General features: G+C 49.6%; 2 protein-coding genes across 4 annotated transcripts; both read right to left on the bottom strand.

The window, feature by feature from the left end:
* Window positions 1–22: 22 nt before the first annotated feature.
* LOC134007539 (serine protease 23-like) lies at window positions 23–4,160 on the bottom strand. 2 transcript variants are annotated; one of them, XM_062447052.1, is made up of 2 exons: window positions 3,684–4,160; window positions 23–2,323 (listed from the first exon to the last, which is right to left on the bottom strand). In XM_062447052.1, the coding sequence occupies exons 1-2, from the start codon at window positions 3,707–3,709 to the stop codon at window positions 1,102–1,104; spliced, it is 1,248 nt and encodes a 415-aa protein (XP_062303036.1). In that variant the 5' UTR covers window positions 3,710–4,160; the 3' UTR covers window positions 23–1,101. The 2 variants fall into 2 exon arrangements, with proteins under 2 accessions (XP_062303036.1, XP_062303038.1); XM_062447054.1 differs by lacking the exon at window positions 3,684–4,160 and adding an exon at window positions 3,250–3,635.
* Window positions 4,161–11,477: 7,317 nt separating this feature from the next.
* Window positions 11,478–17,587, bottom strand: LOC134007446 (coiled-coil domain-containing protein 81-like). 2 transcript variants are annotated; one of them, XM_062446907.1, is made up of 14 exons: window positions 17,246–17,587; window positions 17,001–17,062; window positions 16,632–16,785; window positions 16,031–16,290; window positions 15,616–15,799; window positions 14,885–15,002; window positions 14,280–14,388; window positions 14,031–14,177; window positions 13,729–13,836; window positions 13,392–13,561; window positions 13,092–13,170; window positions 12,366–12,586; window positions 12,077–12,202; window positions 11,478–11,869 (listed from the first exon to the last, which is right to left on the bottom strand). In XM_062446907.1, exons 1-14 carry the CDS (start codon window positions 17,322–17,324, stop codon window positions 11,734–11,736), a joined length of 1,953 nt encoding a protein of 650 aa, XP_062302891.1. In that variant the 5' UTR covers window positions 17,325–17,587; the 3' UTR covers window positions 11,478–11,733. The 2 variants fall into 2 exon arrangements, with proteins under 2 accessions (XP_062302891.1, XP_062302892.1); XM_062446908.1 differs by lacking the exons at window positions 11,478–11,869; window positions 12,077–12,202 and adding an exon at window positions 12,802–12,901 and having other exon boundaries at window positions 12,372–12,586.
* Window positions 17,588–19,388: the final 1,801 nt, after the last annotated feature.

Below are 19,388 nucleotides of genomic sequence, written 5' to 3' on the forward strand. Positions count from 1 at the left end.
CGTCTGATAAGCTGAAACTAAGTAAGAGATAAGAAAGTATTTTATTTTTTTTGCATGGCGGCACATGATATACTGCAGGATTGTTACAGAGACCCAGAAAGGCGTTACGATTTGGACGAAGGAACTGCTTATGCATCAGAAATGTATTTAGTTTCCTTCTGGCTCCACTAGGGGGTGCTGCGAGCCCACCATTCAGTGGCCAGGCAGGTACAGCACAGTCATGCTCAGTTAAGATTGCTCCTGACCCATCAGCAATGCACACACCTGTGGCCTCATTTATCAACCATTCGTACGCACTAATATGTGTGTGAACCGTGGGTACGAATGGATCCACGCAAAAGTGGCGATTTATCATGCCAAGAGATTTCTTGGAAGTGTGCGTACGCCGCTCGTACGAATGTTTGATAAATCACACCTTGAACTGTTCGTGGGAATGTTCCAAACCTCCACGTAAGAACAGAATTTCCACGCACGCTTGATAAATGAGGCCCCTGGTCTTTCTGGGATACTTGGATAGCTAGTTCAAGCAGGAGCTGTGCAGAACAGGTGCAGTTGAAGCTGGAGAGGGCTTGAATGATACAGGTGGGTTACAACTGGACAGGGGAAAATGTGACAGGAAACAAAAGTGTTTTGGTCTTTTTCAGTTACATTCGTATTTATCTCCATAGCACGGTTGGAGGATTGAGAACGTGGGTGTGCAACAGGCGTGGACACAGACAGGTGTGTCAGTAGGACTAGGAGGTGCAGAGAAATGTGTTTTAGACATTATGAAACAAAACATGAAATTAAGTAGCAAAGTCAGAATGCTGTGCCATAGAGACAGCAGTGTCCTCAGTGGAGTTCTCCGTGCTCTGAGCTCCAAATGCAGGGGCAGCAGTTTATGGTAGAAGCTGAAATTCTCTTCTTTCTTTTTATGTTTGGTAGTAGAGTATAGAGAGTATGAGTGTTTCACCATTATAACAACAGAGCCATAGTGTCGCCCCGGGCTACTGATCTCCCTCTTTTCTGACCTGTCTCCTGTCTTATCCTCTCTTCCTATCCTCTCTTCTGCTCTTTCCTTGCTTCTCTTATATCCCCTCCTTCCTTTCCCTCCCCTCCTCCTCAGCCCTCTCTACAGTCCACATAATTTCCTTTGATCCAGTAGCAGATCTGAGCGTACTTGAGCGGCGTCACCTTGACCGCCACGTTAAACTCCTGCGCCCGGCCGTCCCTCTCCACCCATTGGTGGCCCGAGAACACGCCCACCACCTTCCTCTCCCAGCGCCCTCTCTTCCTGTTCCAGAGGCGGGCATAGACCCCCGATCCGCTGGCCCCGGGTTGGGCATCGCAGCGCTGGTACAGCAGGTCTCCTGTCTCCTCACCTGCCTGGCAGAAGCGGTAGACCAGCTGGCCTGGCCTGTCGCTGTCGAAACCCGAGAAATGGACCCGGCCTCCGGGTAGGCGGTTGGCGGGCGGGCTAACGCCCAGCTTCATGGTACGGCGGCGGTGGGGCTTCTTCAGCTCCAGGAGGGCGTAGTCGTAGTCCATGCCCAGCTCGTTGGCACTCGCCCCGGCCTTGACCCAGCCCTTGGGCACGTGGGTGCGTCTGGCTCGGATCCACTGGAACTTCATCTTCTCCTCGGCTGGAGGGGAGGGGTAACCGAGGGCGATGGCCGGAGAGGATGTAGAGTTTTCGCGGCGACCGGTGGAGGAGAGAGAGGGGGAGGAGGGTGTTTCACGGGACTTGGGTTTCAGGAAGCCCACGCGGAGCTTCTGAGCTCCCTTGACGTAGTTCTTCCCGTCGTGGACGCAGTGGGCCGCCGTGAGAACATGGCGCTCGCCCACCAGCGTTCCCGAACACCCCGTGGACAGCTTGACCGCCGTGGAGAACGGGTAGCCCGACAGGAAGTCCCGCCCAGTGATGCTGAAGCGCCCGTCGTGCCCAAAGATCTGGCGCCGCCGGCGAGACCGAGGCCGGGAGGCCAGGCCGACGGCCTCGGGGTCAGGGCGTGTCTCAGGTGGGGGGCGGCGACTGTAACCATAGATACCCACGTCGGTCTCTGTGAGTGTTCCGTTGGAGTGCAGCGTCTCGTAGGAGAGCAGGCGCCGCAGGTCCAAGTAGCTGGGGGGAGGGGCTCTGTGGTGGCATGCCGGGTCGCAGGGGGACGCCACATCCAGTCGGGCCGGGGACAGGAAGTGGGGGGGCGGAGCCTCCTTCGTGTGCCAGGGCAGGACGACAGGACCGCGCTGAAGGAGGGGCCACTGGGGTCTGGAGGGGGTTACCATGGAGACAAAGAGGAGGAGGAGGAAGGGGGGAAGGGAAGCCGTAGAGGAGGAGAGGAACCTGCAGAGGGAGAGACAAGAGGGGGAGAGATCTCACTCACAGGCGGACCCTGGAGGGGGGGGGGGGGTTCTCCTGACTGGTGAAAACTAGAGGACGTGCCCTATTGGCTGTACTTCACAAGGGAAGATTTTGGGGAGTGCCATCCAGGATGCCCCTTCATGCAATAAATTATAAGGATGTGCCCTTCGATTTCATAGCATGTCTTAGTGAGTGGAGATAACGTCATGCGTGCCCTATCAGCTGCTTAAACTATGGTGTCCCAAAGGATGTCCTTTCAAGCAGAGAACATGGGAAGGGTACTCCTACAGTTAAGAAAACGTGGTCATACTTTAAAACTGTACTGCCTTAATCTTATTCAAGGTTGAAGATTATTTCATTATTTTATTTCATAACGCATCATTGCCTTTTGAGTACTGGTGGGGCTCCAGATCTTGTAGAAGGTGATTTTTTTCTTTTTCTTCTCCCATGTCCTTCAGACAGCCCAAGTCTACCACTGATGTCCATCCACATATTCCCAGGATCCTTAAAATCTTAATGCCTCTCCTTCTCTCTATCCCTGTCTCGCTATCCATCTCTCTCTATCACTGTCTCCCTCCCTTCCCGTAAATTTTTCTGTCTCTCTGTTTCTCTCTCCCTCTGTCCTGAAAGAATGTGCCAACCAGAGATTAACTGCTGTGTACATGATAGGATGTGTAGGCCATCACACACACGCATACACACAAATACACACACATACTATACACAGAGGCTGGGAAACATTCCCATAACTTTCATCACTCCCTTCAGCTCAAAGCCATATACTGTATTCAGAAGGAGACCAGAGTAGGGGTTGGGGGGTGGGGGGTTCCAGCAGTGGAATTTTCATCTGCAGAGGAATGTTGTCATTTGTAAACTCCCAGTGTTTTAATAAAGCTTAAAATACTCACATAGGTCTGGGTCAGGGGTTAGAGGTCGGACAGAATTTTCCAGAAGTTGACTGACTGACTGACTGACTGGTTTGTAAACGTACTGACCGCGTGAGAGACATTGCCAGTTACAGCAGTACAGAACTCGCCCACTGACTAACACAACTTTAGTTGTCATTAACGATGACATCACACAATTAAATATATCGTTTAAGTTACTGAACTCTGCCCAAAATTAAGATTCACGAAACAATGACCTTCGAATCAAGTCATGTCACATTACATTTTAGTCCAGATAAAAATTATGGCATTATTCTTCTTCAAGATTACTCTGAACATGATCTTGGCGCTTACACAACTTTCTGTGAGTCTTGCGTTTCGCGTAACATTGTAGCTGTGAAAGTGCGAGTGTTGGTGAAAGCTGGTTGGTGAAAACTAGTGGTGAATGTCCTTACCGAAAGAGCGCACCCCACGCGCGCATGGTGTGTATTGGCAGGTGTGACGGTGGTAACGGGTCTGTTGCTGCTTCCGCGCGCGCATCAGAGGATTCCGTAACGAAAAAGATACGCGGGAGTACTTCTTCTTTTGAAAAAGAACAGAACGGGTGAAAACAAACAGAAAATGGTTTACGTCACTGATAAACGGTGTCTTTTCGTTATTCCGTTAAAGTTTACGCGTCTCCATAAGCAGATGGGTTTGTTTTGGTGCGCGTCCATCTAGACTAGGCTACCGCAGACACCCGGAGCTCGGGATTAGTGTCTACTGTGCTTCCTCCGCTGGTAATATCCCACCCGGTCACGTGACAATCACATTATTTCAGAGTTGCTAAGTCTTCATAATACTGGGGAACACTTCCTTTACGTGCCCACAAACACACACACACTTCACACACAGTCATGTGTGAAGTCTGGGGGTTGTAATGGGAGTCTTGGAGGTAAGGAGGAGGAGAGGAGAGGGGAAAAGAGGGGGAAAGAGGAGGAGGGAAGAAGAGCAGGACAGCACAACAGAGGTCAGAAGAGAGGAAGACATGGGGGGGAGAGAAAGAGGGGGAGGAGGAAGAGAAGGAGAGCCGAGCTGTCCTCTTCTCTCTCTGACCTTCTCCTTCAAGTGGGCGGGGCCTCAATGAAAGAAGTCACTGTATTGGACTGCTGGCTCGGTCGTCATGGTAGTGGTCTGTCCTGCAGGCTGGCTATTGTCACCCACCTACTCCTGTTGGCTCTCTCTCTCTCTCACACACAAACACACACACACATACACACTGATTCTAGACACATACTTTTGGACAGAAGAGAGGTTCACACACACTTGTCCAGGTCTCCAAAGTCTAATAAAGTCCAAGCAGTCGTTGGACAGGTATTATGGGTTCATTTAGAATCCATTATCACACATCACACTCTCACACAGAAAGACAGGCACACAGATTTACACACTCGACGACACTAACTGAGACCAGCATAAACACTAACACACATACACACACACAGACACTGCTTGATGTGTAACTCGCCTGGGCATAGTTACTGTAGCTGCAGTGCTAATGGGGTGTGTAAAGAGGCTAGTCAGTGTTGTTTCTATAGAGCCCACATTAGATCATTCCAATGATGGGGAACGCACACACCATCACAATCAGCCAGAGCTGGTTGTGTATCTGGGTCAGAAAGCTCTGGACAGAACAAAACCTCACTGACAGTTTCTATCGCCTGTCTGGTTTAACTAGCTGACAAACAGACAGGCAGACAAGCAGGCAGGCAGGCAGACAGACCAGTAAACCAACAGACAGGCAGGCAGACAATCACACAGACAAGTAGACAGACAGACAGACAGACAGAAAGGCAGACAAGCAGACATATAAGTGGACAGCTTGGCTGGCAGACTGGCAGACAGACAGATAGACAGACAGACAGACAAGCAGACAAATGGGCAGACAGATATGATGCGTGGGGCTCTAACATGGTGAGGATACTGTTTGTCTTCAGTTGTTATGAAAGTGGCCATTTGTTTGCCCCCCGTCACCGTGGTGACCAGCATTCCCCAGTGTTGTTCCTATTAATTTTTTTTGCACAAATTCCCTCTCTCTCTCTCTCTCTCTCTCTCTCTCTCTCTCTCTCTCTCTCTCTCTCTCTCTCTCTCTCTCTCTCTCTCTCTCTCTCTCTCTCTCTCTCTCTCTCTCTCTCTCTCTACTCATATTTCTTTGTCTCCCCCCTCCCCTTCCCTCTGTCTCTTTCCCCATCTCCCCCTTTCTCGCTCTAGTCTCTTCCCTCAACCCTCTCCACTCTCTCCATCCATCCTTCTTTCGGTCCTTCCTCTAGGCCTCCCTGGTGGTGTTGGAGCAGCTGTTTTCCCCCTGACAGCCATCACACACCCTGCCAGGGGAGGCTTCTGAGAGCCGTCTTATTGGCTATGAGATGTGTGAGGAATGCTAGCCAGGATGGAGGAACGTGTGGCCAGGAAGGAAGTCTCCTTCTGGGTCAGTTGTGACTCAGTCCAGGAGGGTGTTCATACGGTATGTGGTCTCCCAATGGGCTTGGTACACAGAACATGTTCTCCGAGGACACTAGCATGATACTGGTCGACTCCTCTCCTCTTGTCTCCTCCTCTCTCCTCCCCTTCAATTTACTCCTCTTTCCTTCTCTTCTCCTTTCCTCTCCTCTCCTCCCTCCACACTCCTCTCCTTTCCTCCTCTCCCCTCCCCTCCCTTTCTCGTCTCTCCTCTCAGTCATAAGGACAGTCAGACAATTATCATGTGATAACAAAGTGGATCTCAGTGATATGGTTAACTACAGAATGTTAATACTAGTGTGTGTGTGTGTGTGTGTGTGTGTGTGTGTTTGTGTGTGGTGTGCAATTTGATCAGAGCTATGAGCTTGTTTATGCAGCTGATCATTTTGACTGCCTTGGGACAATAACAACACCAACAACATCCATGTCTCATTGGCAACAGTAAGCAAACACTCTGGTATTAAATATCCTTCACATCAGCTGAATCCCCCCCCCTCCCACAGACACACACACACAATACACACACAGTAGGGTTAGAGAGTGAGTATGCTGGCAGACACTTCATGCGCTCTAAGAGGTTGAAAATTGCTTGGTTTAACGTTGTTTTTAAATATACGCAATTCATATAAAACCCTGTGGAATTACCAGGTTGTTAATATCAACCATGCTTGAACTGGCTGTCTTTAGACTCTAGATAAAAGATTCAGCTGGTCCCAGTTTTTGGTTCCTTTCCAAAAATTATTGACTAGTTAACTTGTCAATAATTTCCCAAATATTTGACGCATTATTCCCAACCAAAGTGAGATGGATGTTCTGATCCAGAGTAAAACCTAGTGAGAACCACCCAGTCCTGAGGGAGTAACAACCTACTGACTCACTCACACACGCACGCACACACACACACGCACACAAACACACACAGCTATCAGACCACAACTATCAGAAGAACGCTTCTATTCCACTCTCTCCTGTCTTTTCATACTCTGTATACTGGAACTGTTCATGGATTCAGTTCAGCTATCTGCTTCCCACAGTACATCTACTCATTACTAACCATCTAGAACAGAGAGACTGACGTGTGTTTCTTCAGTTGTTTATAATGTGGTTGTGTGTGTGAGCGAGCCAGTCACAATGACTCAGATAATTCCAAAGGTGGCAATCACATTCAGCTCCATGTTTCCTGTTATGTTCTGAGGAGGCAAGTGTGCGTGTGCGTTAGTCTGTGTGTGTGTGGGATGGGTCTAAGGGTCACCTTCCAGCTTTGTCTGGCACATCTACATCAGCACAGAACCAAAACTTTCTGTTAGTCTTGGATCGGGTTGTCTCCCACCCCCTCAGACCCCTCCCCCCTGCCCCCAACTTCCAGAACCCCCTGGCCTGTTAGGGCACAAACACTGAGACCAGGTCCCAGGGAAGGTGACTCATGCTTGGGTTGATTAGCTGTGGAGTCCCCATGCTCATTTCTCAGGCTCGCTCCAGGCTCTGTCAGCATGACCTCCATAAACGTTCTATTCTATCGTTGCTGAACTCAAGTCTATTCTGTTCTACTCTTTTTTTGTTCTCGCTGATTAGTATTGCTGCTTGGTAGCCCCGGCTAATCAGAAAGGGTCTGACCTTTACATCCACACAACATGGGGTTGCTATGGCAACCGCTAGCAGACGCCCCCGGCGTAAAGGGCTCTATGTTTCTAAGGTAATGTGTGTGTGTGTTTCCAGTGTGATGGAGACCCCTGCTGCGTCAGACTTACTAGGGGGTTTCCAAGTTTTCAGTGCGCACTCACATACACACACACACACACGTTTCCCCAGTGTTGTGTGGAGGATTATCGCCTCATCAGAAAAGGGTATTTATTGCATTGTTCCTGCTGGGAAGCTGGAGTTTCTTCCTCTCTTTGTGTGTGTGTGACTCTGTGCGTCATGTTTGATGTGTAGGTGATGGTATGGGTCACGGTTTCCATATAGAGTAGAAACAGGTGGCTGAGCGGTGAGGGAGTCGGGCTAGTAATCTGAAGGTTGCCAGTTCGATTCCCGGCTGTGTTAAATGACGTTGTGTCCTTGGGCAAGGCACTTCACCCTACTTGCCTCGGGGGAATGTCCCTGTACTTACTGTAAGTCGCTCTGGATAAGCGCGTCTGCTAAATGACTAAATGACTAAATGTAACACACACACACACGTTATACTCCAGAGCGGTAATTGAATACAAAGACACTGACCAGACTGTACACAGTCCCACCACCAGATCGTTCTGTGTCTGTGTGTATAATTATAAAATGTCTATGTGATATCTTGGGACCAATAAATAGGCAATTTTTTCTTTTGGTTCTTGGTTGTGGATTGTCTCTGAGTGGAGCTGTTTGTAACTCTGGCGGCTGTGTCTGAGATGTCCAGTGTGTTTTGGGTGTTCAGTATCCAGGGTGTTCACTGTGTTCATTGCATTCAGTGTGTTCAGGGTGTTCAGAGTAGTCAGGGTGTTAAGGGTGTTCAGGGTGTTTAGAGTATTCCGTGTGTTCAGGGTGTTTAGAGTATTCCGTGTGTTCAGGGTGTTCAGAGTGGTCAGTGTGTTCAGGGTGTTCAGAGTGGTCAGTGTGTTCAGGGTGTTCAGAGTGGTCAGGGTGTTAAGGGTGTTCGGGGTGTTTAGAGTATTCGGTGTGTTCAGGGTGTGGTGTTGTAAAACTGAGCTGCAGGAGATTGGTGGCAGTTCTCTGGCACCAGATGTATTTTAGAGGCTGTAATGACTGGCTCAGGATCAATACCCTGACCCCTTTCTCTCTCTCTCTCTTTCTCCTTCTCTCCCCCACCCTCTCCTTCTCTATCCCTGTGTGTGTATGTTTGTGTGTATGCTCATAGCATAGTTTGTCCATAAACAGTCATGAGAACCGAGAACACAGCTGCTTCTCTCCTCATATGTCTCTGGCGTGAGTTCTTCCTCTTCCACACAACCACACACTTTCTTCTTCTTCTCTCTCTCTCTCTCTCTCTCTCTCTCTCTCTCTCTCTCTCTCTCTCTCTCTCTCTCTCTCTCTCTCTCTCTCTCTCTCTCTCTCTCTCTCTCTCTCTCTCTCTCTCTCTCTCTCTCTCTCTCTCTCTCCTCTCTCTCTCTCTCTCTCTCTCTCTCTCTCTCTCTCTCTCTCTCTCTCTCTCTAACCCACCAGGGAATAGATATCTGCCAGACTGGTATTACTGTAAGGGTTGGTTAGTAGAGACACCATCCACTAGCCAGATATCTGAACACTAAGACAGGAGAGAGCAGAAAAGAAAGTCTCTGATGGCAGAGATGTTCAACTTTAGTTGGAGGTAGCACCTCCAATCAACGTTAGAGTTCCTGGCACACATACACTCACAGACCAGGACAGACCAGGACAGACCAGGAATTCCCCTCACCTTCCGGTTCTCTCCCTCTTCGGCCTTCCTCAACCCCCTGGGTTGTTGTTTTGAAATGGAGCCATATGGTTCGGAGAAAGAGTCCGAACTCCCACCTCAACTGGAGGGAGAGGAAGAGAAAGAAAAAGGGGAGGAGGGAAAGACAAATGAAGGGAGAGATGAAGGGAGGTGGGAGAGAGAAACAGAAATGGTGGAGCGAGTGAGGGAAGACATAGGAGGACATGTGCACAGGGGACGGAAGGGTGGATTAAAGAGTTTATATTCTGTGCGTGCACATGTTTGTGTGTGTGTGTGAGGATGTGCTGGGCTGTGTCCGGAAAAGGTACAGGATAGGTGGAGGCAGTAAGGAAATATATTTCTGTCACGAATATCTGTTGTTGACACTTACCCAACTGGAGTTCCTGTTCTCCAAACTGTTAATGTGTGTGAAAAACCCTCTCCAGAGGCTCTGGAACCAGGTGGGGTTCCTCAAGGCTGATGCCTGGCAGCTACAACAGCTGACTCCTGATCAGATCACAACTGTAATCACACACAGACCTCCTCACTACAGGCCCAGACAGGATCACATGTGTCACGTTTGATTACATGATGCTGTTGGAGTTTGCCTGCGTTCTGTCCCAGCTGGTCTGGAGTTTGTGTTTACTGGCTACTACTTCAGTTCGGCTATTTGGATTAATTAACATAGATAATGTTTGTTTACACATGGATCCATAGCGTAATAGACTGTAACATAATTAACTGGTGTAAGGAGAGAGTCCATCCAGGGTGAAGTGGGGCTCCATAGTGTGTGAAAAGGGTGTGTGTGTACTGTAAGTGTGTGTGTGTCGGGGTTGGAGGCGAGGGGGGGGGGGGATCCTGTGGGGTTACATAGCGTGTGTGGACAGGGTGTGTGTCTAAATGCTGCAACATCTGGACTGCAAATTCTTCAATCTACAGCCAAGCAGTGTGTGTGTCCGTGTGTGCGTGTGTGTTTGTGTGCCAGTAACTCTGACATTGATTGGATGTGCTACCCTGGGAAAGTTGAGCATCTCTCTCTTCATTTGAGACTTCCTTTTATCTCTGTTCCTCCCTTGCATGGTGTGTGTGTGTGTGTGTGTACGAGTTGCATATCCCCCAGTTCTCCTGTGAAGGCAAGATCACATTTGACTCAAATGTATGTGGATCTGGAGAACTGTACTTGAGAGGAGGAGAGAGGAGGAATATCTATCGACAGTGTCCTGGGAGAGCTGGTGTTTTATAGACAAGTTCTGACTACAGACATGGACATGTTACAGACTGCATGCACCATGTCTATACCTGTATGTGCAGCCCTGCAGGAGAGTCACTCTAAGAGGAGCCTGTATGTTGAGCCTGGCCTCATAGAGGAGAAACTGATTGTCGAACTCAACCAGACCTGAAACTTGCTATCTATCATAAAGAACAGCATGTGTTTCAGGGTGGGTCTTCATCTGGAGCTCATCTCCTGTGAGTGAGTGTGTGTTTGTTTGTATGTTTGTGTGTCTGTAGTTGATTTACTGTGTGCACGCGTGTGCATCTTGCCTGGTCCCTGATGTCATGAGAGCTGTACTGCTGCACACACACACACGTAAACAAAGAGTAGCCAGGTCATAAAACATCATCCAACATTAGGGAGAGGGATGAGAGATGAGACGAAGAGAGAAAAATGAGGACAGGGGGGAGAGATGAAGGGCGAGAGCAATAGAGGAGACAGAGATCTCTCTAACTAGCTCCAGGACCCTAAAATTCATCTTCATAACTCATGTTCTGTGTCAACATCTCACCATGACCTCACCTTCTCCTCCTCCCATCTCCTCCTCCCATCTCCTCCTCCCATCTCCTCCTCCCATCTCCTCCTCCCATCTCCTCCTCCCATCTCCTCCTCCCATCTCCTCCTCCCCGTGTCCTCGTCCCTTTCCCTCCCCTCCCCCTCTTCGACAGTTCTCACCTCTGTGCCTCCGGTATCAGTATCTTTCTACCTCTCCCTTCCCTTCTCTCTCTCACTCCGTATTTCTGTCCAACCTTCGATCCTTCCCTCTCCATTACATTTACATTTAGTCATTTAGCAGACGCGCTTATCCAGAGCGACTTACAGTAAGTACAGGGACATTCCCCCACAAGGCACGTAGGGTGAAGTGCCTTGCCCAAGGACACAACGTCATTTGGCCAGCCGGGTAATCGAACTGGCAACCTTCAGATTACTAGCCCGCTTCCCTAACCGCTCAGCCACCTGACTCTCCATCCTCGGCCTTCTCTCTTGACTGAGCCGGGTTACACAAGGGGAAAAACAACGGAGAGAGGGAGAGAGGGAGGGATGTGTGCGAGACAGACTGAGAACAGAGAGTTGCTCGGTTGACACACTAATGGTACTGTAAGTTTATTAACTGAGCAATTGCACCACATTGGCAATACTAGATCCACAGCACACTCCCACACACAAAATATGCAATTCACACTATCCTACACGTCACACACACAATATGCAATGCACACAATGCTAAAATGCACACTAACACACAACACACCACACTGGTATACGTTAGAGAGCCTGTCAGACGTATCTGTCTTTATTGCAATTGTAGCCTGTCTGTCGATTTGCCTTCCTGTCAGTTTGCCTTTCTGTCTGTTTAGACCATGAATCTGGTCCCTAGCGTGCAGTGAGACTTCCAGATGTTGCTCTCTCCACAGTTGCTGGTCTTCTTCTGACACTGGTGACACCTGCGATAGCGTTCACACTGGTCAATCAGCAGGCCAGTGTGAGACCTGTCAAAACAAGCCGACTTATTAGCACAAGAACCTTTCCAAAGAACGGCACTTGATGAACACAGAACCGCAGAACTGGAGGAAGGAAGGAAGTCTACCCTGATGGTGTTTCCCCACCTTACCCTCCTCCCTCCTCGTCATGTAGGAATCCCCCCACTCCCTCCAAAGGTGGGAAGTCTCTCCTCCTTCCCTGTCCTCCCCTCCTACCGTAGGAAGTTCCTCTCCTGACGGTCTCTCTGGTGTTTCAGAGTGGCGCTGCAGCTCCAGGTGGTCTCCAAAGAGGAGCGCAGGCTCCGCATACGCTCAAAACGGCTGATCCGGTCTGCTATCAGCCTGCACTCGCGCGCGCGCGCACACACACACACACACCTGTATTACCAACTTAGTTGCCCACCCTCTCCTCTTTCTCTCGTCCTCTTTCACACCTTCCCTCTCCCCTCTTCTACTCCACCTCTCTCCATCCTCTCCTCCCTCTTTTCTCCTCTCCTCCACTTACTCCCTTCTGTTCCTTCGCAGCATCTCTCTCTCCTCCTTCCCCTCGGTCAGCCGACGGTCTAGCTCCGCCCTCATCTTTCGATTGGCTACCTCCAGCTGTTCCTGGTAGACCCGCTGGGCCCGCTCTCTCTGATTGGCCAGACTAGCAGCGGTTGAGTCTAGAAGGCCAAACACGGCTCCGTCGGGCTGGCGTGCAGGGATGCCTGGGCCCTGGTCTGCCACCTGGTGGAGAAGACAGGTTATCTGTCTGTCTGTCTGTCTGTCTGTCTATCTATGAGTGTATGAATCGATTGATGTATCAATGGATCTATCCATCCGTCTAGTATCTGTCTGTCTGATTTTTCTGTCTGTTTATTCACTATTTGTTTCCTTTTTTTCTTGCTTTCATGCTTTTCTTGTCTTGTGTCTGATTTGATCTGTAATACGGCTATCGTAACTGCTTCCTGCCTGCTCTGACTCCCAATCCTGCTTGTTTATAGGCGGGAGCATCGCTCCCCTGTCTTCATCACACCTGGATCTGTCATCACCCGGCCCCACCTGCACATCACAGCAGTACAGCGGACCACACACCTGTCAATCACCTGTACATTTTCTTCCTCCACACAAGCTTTATTGGAGATGTACTGCTACATGCATGAGTGAGTGAGTGAGGAAGGTGTGTGTGAAAAGTAGGGGTGGGGGGGGGGGGGGTAGGCTGTGTGTGTGTGTCGGTGCGACAGTGTCCCACCTGTGTGTCCAGGGCTCTCTGGTAGTTCTTAGTATTGTTGTGTTTCTTCAGGATCTGCTGGGTCTTCTGCAATGCAATCCTGACACGCACACCTCCACATTCATATGACCACAACAGCCGAGCGTGGTGTCTATCGGTATGTGTGTGTCTGTAAATGTGTGCGCGTGTGTGTGTGTGAGTATATGTTTGCGTGTATGTACATGCGTGTGAAAGTATCTGTGTGTATGTGTGTGTGTGTGCGCGCACATATGCATCTGTGTGAATGTGTGTGTGTGTGTGTGAGTGTGTGTGTGGACTCACTCCTGGGCGAGCTGGGCCTGTTGCAGACGCTCTAGCATGTCCTGGTCCTTCTGGGTGTGTTTGATCTGCTCCCTCGTCCAGCCCGCCTGCTCTCTCAGCTGCTGGCTGTAGCTCTGCTGGCTGGGCCCCCTGGAGGGGGTGGGGGGGCGCCCCCCGAAGATGTACGAACCCTGGTGGGTATCAAAGAGAAAGAAATTGTCTGTGTTTTTGTGTGGCCAGGTGTTAGAGGAGGGAAATACTTGAGAGCTTTGACCTACGGAGAAGTCACATGACATTAAGACCACTCATCATTGGCTGTTTCTTTTTTTCTGAAAAGGCAAGCTTGTCATTGGCTTACATGGAATTGGGAGCTGCGATTGGTCTTGCGTTCCTTCAGAGCATCGGCCACACCCAGGTTAAAAGCTGCCAGCTTCTGGGCATGCTGCTTGAGCTTTTGACGGTCAGCCTAGGAGCACACACACACACACATGCACACACACACAGGTATACACACCTGCAGATACTCACACACAACGTCACACACTCTGAATGTGTGGATGAGTGTGCCTGTGTGTGTATTTATCTGTGTGAGTGTGTGAATGCGCGGGTTCCAGTGTATATGAGTGTGTGTGTGTGTGTGTGAGTGTGTGTGTGTCTGACCCGCTCTCTCTGCAGGTAGGCCTGGTCTCTGAGCTGTTGGTGGAGGAGCAGCCCCCTGTTCTCCTCCTGCTCCTCCCTCCTCCTCTCCTCCTGCAGGTACAGAGGAACGTTCCTCTGGGAGCGCTGCATGCACAGGTAGCACAGCTCCTGCAGGAGACACACAGGTTACACACACAGAGGTTACACACACACACACATACAGGTTACACATACAGGTTTCACACACATACACCAGTCAGACACACACACCTGTCCAGCTCGGTTGTGATTCACACAGGGTGCATCCAGGGGAGACTGTCCTCTCCTCCCTTCCTCAACAGCGCCCTCTCCTGGTAAGAGGCAGACACTGGAACTGCACCTGGAAACACAGGCCAGCCAGTCAACCACCCCCTTCAACTCCTCCAGGGGGGTATTCCAGAAAGCAGGTCATGTGACATACCCGGGTAAGTTAACTCCCCAGCTGACACCAAGCGTTGTAGCAAAATTGGCAGTAGGTTGCTGCAACATTGTGAATCAGCTGGTGGGTTAACTTACCTGGTTATGTTGCATAACCTGCTTTCTGGAATACCCCCCAGGGGGGCTGGGAGGGCAGTCAAAGGAAGTCCATCCATCCATTCATCCATCCATTCATCCATCTGTTTGTCCATTCAGACAGTATGGTTAGTCGTCTCATGTTGTCCTCAGAGCTCTGGTTACACTGACCACCTCTGGGCTAAATGTGTGTATGTGTGTTTGTGTGTGTATGTATGTGTGTGTGTGTATCAACCAGGACGTAATGTAATAGGACCACCTCTGAGGTTTCATTAAGGGAATGTGTGTGTATGAACTGTGTGTGTGTGTGTGTGTGTGTGTACCTGTCAGCAACCACAGCAGGGGGTGAGGTGTCTAGGTCCTCAGTTAAGCTGACAGCGTTCACCTTGGCAGTCTGCAGGGACTGTCTGTACTGAGGCCGATCAGGGCGGGGGGTGGGCTCTGGAGACACATGCACACACACACACAAACATTCATGTCAAATGTACTCAATCCAGTGCTATGAAACCCTCTACCCAGCCTCTCTCTACTCAACCACTCTGCCCAGCTTCTCTTTACCCAGCATCTCTCTACTCAACCACTCTACCCAGCCTCTCTGTCTACCCAGCCTCTCTGTCTACCCAGCCTCTCTCTACCCAGCCTCTCTGTCTACCCAGCCTCTCTCTACCCAGCCTCTCTGTCTACCCAGCCTCTCTCTACCCAGCCTCTCTGTCTACCCAGCCTCTCTCTACCCAGCCTCTCTGTCTACCCAGCCTCTCTGTCTACCCAGCCTCTCTCTACCCAGCCTCTCTGTCTACCCAGCCTCTCTGTCTATCCAGCCTCTCTCTACCCAGCCTCTCTGTCTACCCAGCCTCTCTGTCTACCCAGCCTCTCTGTCTACCCAGCCTCTCTGTCTACCCAGCCTCTCTCTACCCAGCCTCTCTGTCTACCCAGCCTCTCTGTCTACCCAGCCTCTCTCTATCCAGCCTCTCTGTCTACCCAGCCTCTCTGTCTACCCAGCCTCTCTGTCTACCCAGCCTCTCTGTCTACCCAGCCTCTCTGGCCCTGCTCTCACCCTCTGTGATGTCCCCTGTGTTGTCCTGATGGATGTTGTGGTCTGGAGGGACCTGGGTCCTCCTGTCCAGCCCTCCCTGAGAGCCCTCCTCCCCATGGCTGGTTCTGGGAGGCTGTGGAGTGATGGTGGCTGGACGCCGTAAGCTGGACATACGACCTGACAGCAGGCTGGTAGCACATGGACTCTGTAGGGAGTGGGGGCAGACAGACAGACAGACAACCCAGACAGTTGGACAGTCAGATAGCACAGGTAGTCAGATAGACGGGCAGACAGACAGACAGACAGGCAGGCTGACAGACCGACAGGCAATCAGACAGACAGGCATATAGACAGTCAATCAGACAGAATGTCAGACAGACAGACAGGCATATAGACAGGCAGACAGGCAATCAGACAGACAGTCAGACAGACTCACGTTACTCAGAGCCCAGAGCAGTCTGCCGGAACCGTCCATGGAGCTGATAAAGTCCCGGTAGAACTTCATCTTGACCTTGCCGTGCCTGAAGCAGAGCACCCCCACGCCCTGGAAGGTGAAGAGGACGACGCGGCCGCCCGCCACGGCTCTCAGCAGGAGGAGCAGCGTCTCGCGGACACAGCCCTCCACCGCATCACGCTCAAACGGACTCTCCGCCGACAGAGCCGCGTGATTCAGAGGCACCACAGGCACGTCCTCTGCTGTCGGACGGACACACACACACATACATTAGCTGCATCCACACGCATGCAGTACATGTATATACGCATGCGCTCACTTCATCTGGTTCAACAAATGGAATGTGTGTAATGTCGCTTTTGGTAGTCTGTGAAGTTGTCCTCCTCCCTCTACGTCTACCTGCTTTCCTCCCCCCTCCTCTTCCTGTCCTCCCTCCCCATCCAACTCCCTCCCCTCCCCTAACCACAGCCAGTGGTCTGGTCTGCTTTAGACCATGTTTTAGCACCAGTGACTCCCCTCCTCTCTTCCTGTGTTTTATCATTCCTTTTTCCCCTCCCCTGTCCCCCCCTCCACTCCTCCCTACCTGCGGCCAGTGGTCTGGTCTGCTTCAGACCATGGCTCAGAAGCAGCTTCTCTGATAGCAGGAAGATGGGCCTCTGCAGGAGGATTAACTTGTTCCCCATGTCCAGCTTCTGCTGAGAGAAGGTGAACGTCCCCAGACCCACAATGTGGACCCCCTGGATCACACACATCAGCCCACCAGTCAATCAATCAGTCACAAACGAATCATTCACCGATCATTCTCTCGAGATTTTCCAATCATCTGGTTCTGTAGGTTAGCGGCTTGGACTTTATTTTAGTCTGCTTTTTATAGGCCTATTTCAGTGTTTCTACTATAACATATATTCTATTCTACTGTTTCAACTGTAATCTCAACTATCAGGACTCCTACCTTCTGCAAGCTCATCTGCTTCTCCACGAAGGACGATACATTGGCCCAGATACTGTCTACGTCTGGCGCACGGCCGACATGACACGTCCGAGGAACGTAAAATAACACACTTCAAGTTTGTAGCCATTACAAATATGTTTATCGAACGAACAAAACATTTGCTCTATATTAACGTGTATTGTTATACTTGTGGTTGGCTCGTAAAATAGGTTAGAAATTGCCGTGATAAGTTTCCATAGGCCTACCGTTTTCAGACAGATGCGAGAGCGTTGGGAAAGCTCTCCTCTCCGCCTCAGACACCACGGATAACAGCGTGTCCGGCATCCTACAGGCGCGAAAAGTCTTTGGCACGGAGAGAGCAAAGTTTTTTGTCAGTCTCCAAAATTGTCCCTGCCGGTAATAGCCGTCTCCTAACCCGGCGGATAGAAATGTGTCCAAATAGCTGCTCCTCCCTTGCCCTTGTTGCCAGGAGCAATGTCACAATAGAGTCGCACCCCCCGCAACGTTGTCCAGTTAGGCCAGTCGAAGTCTGACGTTCCTAGCGCTGCTAATAGGTAACATATTGTGACGGATATGTTCTCCTCACAATAATCTAGATCTATTAGAGCTCTCCTTGAGAATAATTAGGCCTAGTCTATTAGCTACCCATTATGCTTTAGATGCGGGCGTCATACAACCTGTTATAAACCGCAACCTCAAGGACTCAACTCGATCAGATGTTCAGTGAACCAGCGGAGACCGTGTGGTGGCGGACTCGGGCTGTTTGAAGAGCAGGGGCGAAAAAATATAGAGCACACGGCACGACATGGGGCCCCACCAGAGTAAGTGTCGGGAATTAATATTTTATTTTACTTTGTTGTGTCATCGTTGACAACAATTTGTTAGCCTAGCATAGGCTATAGATACGGTAGGTGAGAGTGTGTAGGCCTAATAGCTACTCTAAAGACGCGTCAATAGGGAACCTTAATTAAATCTAAAAGCAATAACAACGGTAGGACATTTATACACATCAGCGCTGTATTTTGTAGAACCCCTTACAAATAGGCTACTGAACTACTGCCTATGCCTGTTATCGTTAAACATAATATGCGTTCATTTGTAGCCTACATTTCTAGTGTCCTGACGCCAGACACCAAGGCTATAGTTTGGAACTGAACTCAAGCACGACGAAAATACAGTTTTCTTAACAATAAAACATCTGTCTCCATTATTTCTGTCCTGTACATTCAGGGCATAATATTGTCGATATGGGTTTGAGTAGCAATGCGTGCTTAGCAACACAAGATGGTAGGCCTACCAGTGTCACCCAAAACCAACCAATGTGACATGAGTCAGCAGAGATCCATTGACATTCTACTTCACTTTGTGTTATCGCCGAACCTGACAGTATTGCCTATGTAGTCTGTCTTCAAGACAACACTAAAGACAGAGAACTCAAGCTTGATGTTTGAGTAATACCTTAATAGCATTCCAACATTGTTGTGATTTTGTAAGTAGGCCTACTTTTTACAAGGTTTATATTTTTAAGCGTAATGTTTTTCATAATGTTTATTGTTGGCCCAGCAGTAACACTCAACACCAAATTAAGACCTTTGACCAGATTATGCCAATAGTTCAGGTTCCCCTGCACCAATTCCCCTCAACCAACACCAGATCTAATCAACTTATGTTTCTATAGAGTCTTGCTGTAATGAGGATGATAATGGATGAGGTTCGATAAAGAAGGGTTTACATTTAGTCATTTAGCAGACGCTCTTATCCAGAGCGACTTACAGTAAGTACAGGGACATTCTCCCCAAGGCAAGTAGGGTGAAGTGACTTGCCCAAGGACACAACGTCATTTGGCACGGCTGGAAATCGAACTGGCAACCTTCAGATTACTAGCCCGACTCCCTCACCGCTCAGCCGTCTGACTCCCGGTTTGTAGAACCCCCTACAAATAGGCTACTGAACTACTGTCTATGCCTGTTATCGTTAAACATAATATGCGTTCATTTGTAGCCTATATTTCTAGTGTCCTGACGCCAGACACCAAGGCTATAGTTTGGAACTGAACTCAAGCACGACGAAAATACAGTTTTCTTAACAATAAAACATCTGTCTCCATTATTTCTGTCCTGTACATTCAGGTCATAATATTGTCGATATGGGTTTGAGTAGCAATGCGTGCTTAGCAACACAAGATGGTAGGCCTGGGTTGGTATAAATTCATTAGAGAAGAATATCACAGAGACACAGAAAAGCACCACATGATGACATCATGTTTACCTATAAATATTAGGGAAGCAAACACGCTAGACATTTTCAAAAGACAGCTTAAAACCTATATTTTACCAAAGCGTTTTACTAATTTCATCTCAGAAGGGTTTTATTACTTTTATTACTTGT

Source organism: Osmerus eperlanus, chromosome 21 (genome assembly GCF_963692335.1).
Source record: "Osmerus eperlanus chromosome 21, fOsmEpe2.1, whole genome shotgun sequence".
NCBI lineage: Eukaryota > Metazoa > Chordata > Actinopteri > Osmeriformes > Osmeridae > Osmerus > Osmerus eperlanus.